Here is a 5,276-nt window from a genome sequence, read left to right as displayed (position 1 = left end):
CAATGTAATTAACCTAAAATTAAAAGAAATTCTATTTACACAGTACATATCAATATATGTAGAGTTTTATAATACTTAACCGTCTACACGGGGTGTCACTTTTGAAAAATTTAATCAAGTATGCGAAACCATAAATACTGGGAATGAATGAACAGGATATTCAAGAAGTTTATTTTATTTATGCACGTTTCTCTTTGAAGCTGTAACACTTAACTAACGCGACTAGTGTTGCAACTCAAAATGATCATACACATGTGTACATTTATCTTGTTCACAACAGCATGCAGCCAACCATATGACATACGTCGTTTAGCGTCATAATAACTAGTTATACCGAACTATACAGAGGAGAAGTTAAACACAGTAAACAACAGTATTCCTAGTCTGTCGGCAACATGGACACTGAATGGATGTGGCTAATCTGTCTTTTGATATTACTGTTTGTGGTTTTGTCGTTTAGGTGGTTTTATTTTCATGCAGATGGAGATCTAACTCTCATGTGGGCTGAAAGATATGGAAGGTCACCAGGTAGTGTTATTCATGATGACGAGAAACCCACTTGAGGTAAAAATGTATTCTCAAGACGGTTGGTGAACACCTAGAAAGGTCGAAACGTTGTTCTGTACTTAACTTTTATAAAAGTCTTAAAACCTATACCAGCCGTCTTGAGAATACAGGTAAGATTTTAAATAACGATTTTAGATGGGGCAGTAATGTTGTTGGGATTGTAATGTTACTTTTAACTACATTAATAATTATACAGAAGCTGATTGTCCCCAGGTAAGGGTTTATCATTTTGAAACCGTGCTTAAATGACAATGTAATGAAGTCCTAAGAGTTGTGTGATTACTTTTAATATATAATATTTCAGAATTAGAAGGTCACAAGATAAGGTTCTAACGTTGACACACTATGCCTAAATAATAAGGAACAGCGTAATAAAGTCACTGGAATTGTGTAGTTAATTTTTCAATGTAACTGTGCACATGGTGAAAGCCTTGAAAAATAGTATATTGGTTTATGGGTTCATTTATAAAGAATTTATGCTATAGATATGTAGTTTGTTTTCCAATTCACAACAATCGTGCTGATAACAATAAACATTACAATGTTTTTCCGTAATGGAAGGTACCTTACAAAAGAATAAAGAAAAAGGCAGACGACAAGAGGCGCAGATAGCCTTCTTGCTTTGCGCCGTGAAACGCCAAACACACTCACCCACATGACAACAAAGATCAAATGCACATAATCAACCGAACACAAGGTCAGTTTCACTTTGATCTTGCTATTTACCTTCAGGTTCGGGACAGTCATACTTGGTAACAGGATATTCGATTGTCAACATTCAGTAGGAGCAGTTCATTGATGATTGAACAGAATCTGTCTCCTTACTTGAGTAAAATGAAACATAGAGACGATTTGTGTTGCATATTTTCTTTTATACTGCATATAAACTTATGCGCACTGTTTTAAACACTTTTACAGAACTCGCTACTTCTAGGGAGTCTTTGTGAGAAACAATGAAACACAATCTGAATTTACAGAGTAAAGTATGTATTTATTTAATTCACCAATGTCAGTAATTACAGTGATAGTTTAAGGGTAAATATCTGATGTACATAACGTTTACAAGAAGGAAATGCTAAGTTCTAGTCCTTTATTTTTTCCGTATTTAATCTTAAATTAACACTTCTCTATTTTACTAGCATCTCACTTGAGCTCCAGTATTTACGTTCTATTAATATACAAAAAGATAAAAACTATTATATCAATGTATTCGTTAGAAAACATCACTGAACGTCATATAATAAGTTTTTGTTTTTTTTAATTAACATATATTTAATATTTTCCCAAAAGAACTCAAAGTAGTTGAATATAACGATATTTCTAGATCACATGTTTAGCACCTTGTTTGTTCACTCCTTATGTACTTCATATTTTTCCACACGAACTCACAGTAGTTGTAGGTAATGTTATTCCAGGAATTAAATAAGTAATTAATTAAAGATATTTCGGTACGCATGTAATTACTGTACGACCTCTGGATAAGATCCTGAATATTTTTTCAGCTCGTTAGTGTACTATAGCATGTTATCAGGTAGGACAATCAATTCTTAAGTACCGTTTTGAATTTCGCGCAAATCTACACGAGAGCTATATATTAATGTATATTACTTTTTATTAGCTGAGTTACGTGGTAAAGTTGCATGGATCACAGGGTCTTCTTGTGGAATTGGAGAAGCATTAGCTTACGAGTTGGCTAAACAGCTTTGTCTGGAACAAATGTAGACAAGTTAAAAGCCGTAAAAACAGAGAGTATAGGTAAGTATTATTAAAATGAAAAAAGAAATCACATTCTTAAGAATAAGTTATTGACAGTACTAGCAACAGAACCAACACTTTTAGCTATTGGCGGTTATAGTACAATTTATCAACAAATGTAGCGAACAGCCTGGATACTTTTTATATAACATATTTTCTTATTTTAAAATTGTTTTGTTTCTAATATGATTGTTTCTTTTGTACTAGAATACTTGGATATTAAGTCTAGAATATTTTGTAATTATTCAGAAGAATGAAAGGTCAAATTGTTATGTTCATATAACTGGGAAAAGCACAAAATGTCTGGCATTTATGTACATTCAGTTTGTTTCGTATGACGAATTTTTTGAATGATTGCTTTTCTTATAGATTTTTTATTTGTTTTCTTTTTATGGAGTGGAAGTTAATACTTTGTGGTTGGCCACTCACTACCTTATATTTTGTTTTCAATCTGTAATTGCACTTTAAAAAAAGTTAAATTTTAAAATTTTCCTTACAAAGATAGAACAGCTTCGAACAACTGTTTGACACAACGATCTAGCCCTGTGAAATTAATGCTTCTAAAACAAAGTCGTAGATAATTAATAAGCCCAGGTTTTCATGCACCTAAATTAATTTTTCCATTTTAAGTCCGAGATTCGTTGAATGATGATGAAGTCCTACTAGTGCCCTTTGATATTACAGACTTTTCCAAACACTCGGAATGCTATCAGAAAGTTGTTGGACACTTCAAAATGGTATGTAAGTGCAATACATGCATTAAATTTTCAAAGACGGAAATTTATTTAAAGCGGTTTTGTGTTTTACAGATTCGAGCAATTTGTCTTTAAGCATTGTTGTAAATAATTTTTCAAGTTTAAATGCCTTCCATGTCTTTGTATATATAAACTCTAACAGCCTAAGGCTTAACTGCCGTTGACAAAATTTTACATTTCGCAAAATAGTAAACTTGTGGTATTCACAAATTCAAAAAAAAATTATTGAGACATAAATGAGCATATTATCCCTTATTACCAATATGTTCATCCAATCTTTCCTGCCTCAACCACCCTAAAAGATAGTTATTCCAAAAGCAACACACTCTGTATAAAAAGTAATGCTTTTAAAACTGCAAACGAGTCCTACGCTGCCTAAACTTTTACTTATGACCCCTTGTCTTATTGTTTTCACCGCTAAACACAAAAAAAGTTTGATGGAATAACGTCATCAGTACTCTAAATAATTTTAAACAGTTCGGTCAAATCCTTCCTTTCTCCAGAGAAAACAAGATTAGATATTTCAGTTTCCCGTTATACGACAATCCTACCATCCTAGTGACTCTTCTGTGAACCTTTCTCCAACAATTCAAAGTTGTTTTTGTTTGTTGTAAATCTTCTTAACATTTACACGTTAGTGTAAATAAGGCCTCACAATTAATGTATACAGTTAAATAACAATTTCTCAGTTTGTTTTGCGCTTGCCGTCCCTAATTTTGCAGTGTAAGACTTGAGGAGAGGCAGCAAGTCATCACTACCCACCGCCAACTCTTGGACCAATTTTTTACCAACGAATAGTGGGATTGATGTCACCTTATAACGTCCCCACGGTTGAAAGGGCGAGAAATTTTGGTGTGACGGTGATTCGAACCCGCCGCCGTGGGATTACGAGCCGTGCCTTAACCACTTGGCCATAATGGGCCTTTGGAGTTATGAAAATGTAAATGCGGTTATAACAGTATACATAATCAGTATGTACGCAGTTAAAAAACAAAAGTAAATCTTATCAGTCAGAGATGGGTAGCAATCTGGAGTTAAAGATATTTCGGTTATAATAGAATGCGTAATGCCTACAGTTAAGAAAACTTATAAAACATAAGATTACAAATTCAACTTTATTTTCAGCATTCAAATGTATTGTTCTAAGGCCTAAGTATACATCACATAGCAGACATTAACAAACTGGGAACAATGTAACAACATGGCAGAAAAATGCAAGTAGGAAGAAGCGATCTCACGCTAATCTGCAACTAAACTGATAACAATATTACAGCATTTGCAGTGAAGACATTTTCATTTATACATGACGTTTCAAGTACATATGGCTACCTCGCGGCATAATGGTGAGAGAGAAAATGAAATGTTTAAAACCAATTTCCATATTTTAGGTTCAATTCTGGCATTAATCTTCACAATCAATTCGTTTCATAGCATTTAACCTTCAGATCACCTTAATCCATTCTTTTAATAATAATACTAGCTTAACAGAAAACATTGGCAGTCAAATTAGCATCTTTATTGTAACAGAATTTTTAGAATAATACAAGAGAATTTTAATCTCAGACACCGAAGTCTACAAACTCACTTGTCTCAGGCTTTACAATTGTTAAACCTTGATTATGCTTGTATTTGAAATTCGGGCAAAGACACACAAGGGCTATTGGCTCTAGCCGTCTCTAATTTAGCAGTGTAAGATTGGAGGGAAGGTAGCAAATCATCACCACCCATCGTCAACTCTTGGGCTACTGTTTTACCAACAAATAGTGGGATTGACCGTAACATAACAATGTTCCCATGGCTGTAATGGCGAGCATATTGGTGTGACGGGGATTTGAAACCGCATTCCTCGACAGGTGGTTTTAAAAGTTAGTATTGTTTATATCTTGTTCTTTCCATTCAGTTTTACTCTAAACTCATATAATATCTTCTATTATACTTCATAAGACACCCGCCCAGTGGCGCAACGGAGTGTCATAACTTACAACTCTAGAAACCAAGTTTCGATACCCGTAGTGGGCAGAGGACAGATAACCCATTGTGTGTGCTTAAATTCAAATAGACAAATACAATTTCTGGTCGGCCCTGTATAGCCAAATGGTTACACTTCTAAATTATGGTCGGCTAGCGCAGATAGCCCTCGTGTAGCTGTGCGCGAAATGCAAAACAAGCAAACACTTCTTGACAATAAACGTTCTAACA

At 34.1% G+C, this 5,276-nt stretch overlaps 1 protein-coding gene across 1 annotated transcript; it reads left to right on the top strand.

The window, feature by feature from the left end:
* The first annotated feature begins 311 nt into the window (after positions 1-311).
* LOC143254520 (dehydrogenase/reductase SDR family member 7-like) lies at positions 312-2,320 on the top strand. Its single transcript, XM_076509696.1, has 2 exons — positions 312-528; positions 2,186-2,320. Exons 1-2 carry the CDS (start codon positions 396-398, stop codon positions 2,287-2,289), a joined length of 237 nt encoding a protein of 78 aa, XP_076365811.1. The 5' UTR covers positions 312-395; the 3' UTR covers positions 2,290-2,320.
* The last annotated feature ends 2,956 nt before the right edge of the window (positions 2,321-5,276 follow it).

The sequence above is a fragment of the Tachypleus tridentatus genome, chromosome 6 (genome assembly GCF_004210375.1).
Source record: "Tachypleus tridentatus isolate NWPU-2018 chromosome 6, ASM421037v1, whole genome shotgun sequence".
NCBI lineage: Eukaryota > Metazoa > Arthropoda > Merostomata > Xiphosura > Limulidae > Tachypleus > Tachypleus tridentatus.
Note: the sequence above shows the minus strand (reverse complement) of the source record. Positions and strands in the feature narration are given on the sequence as shown.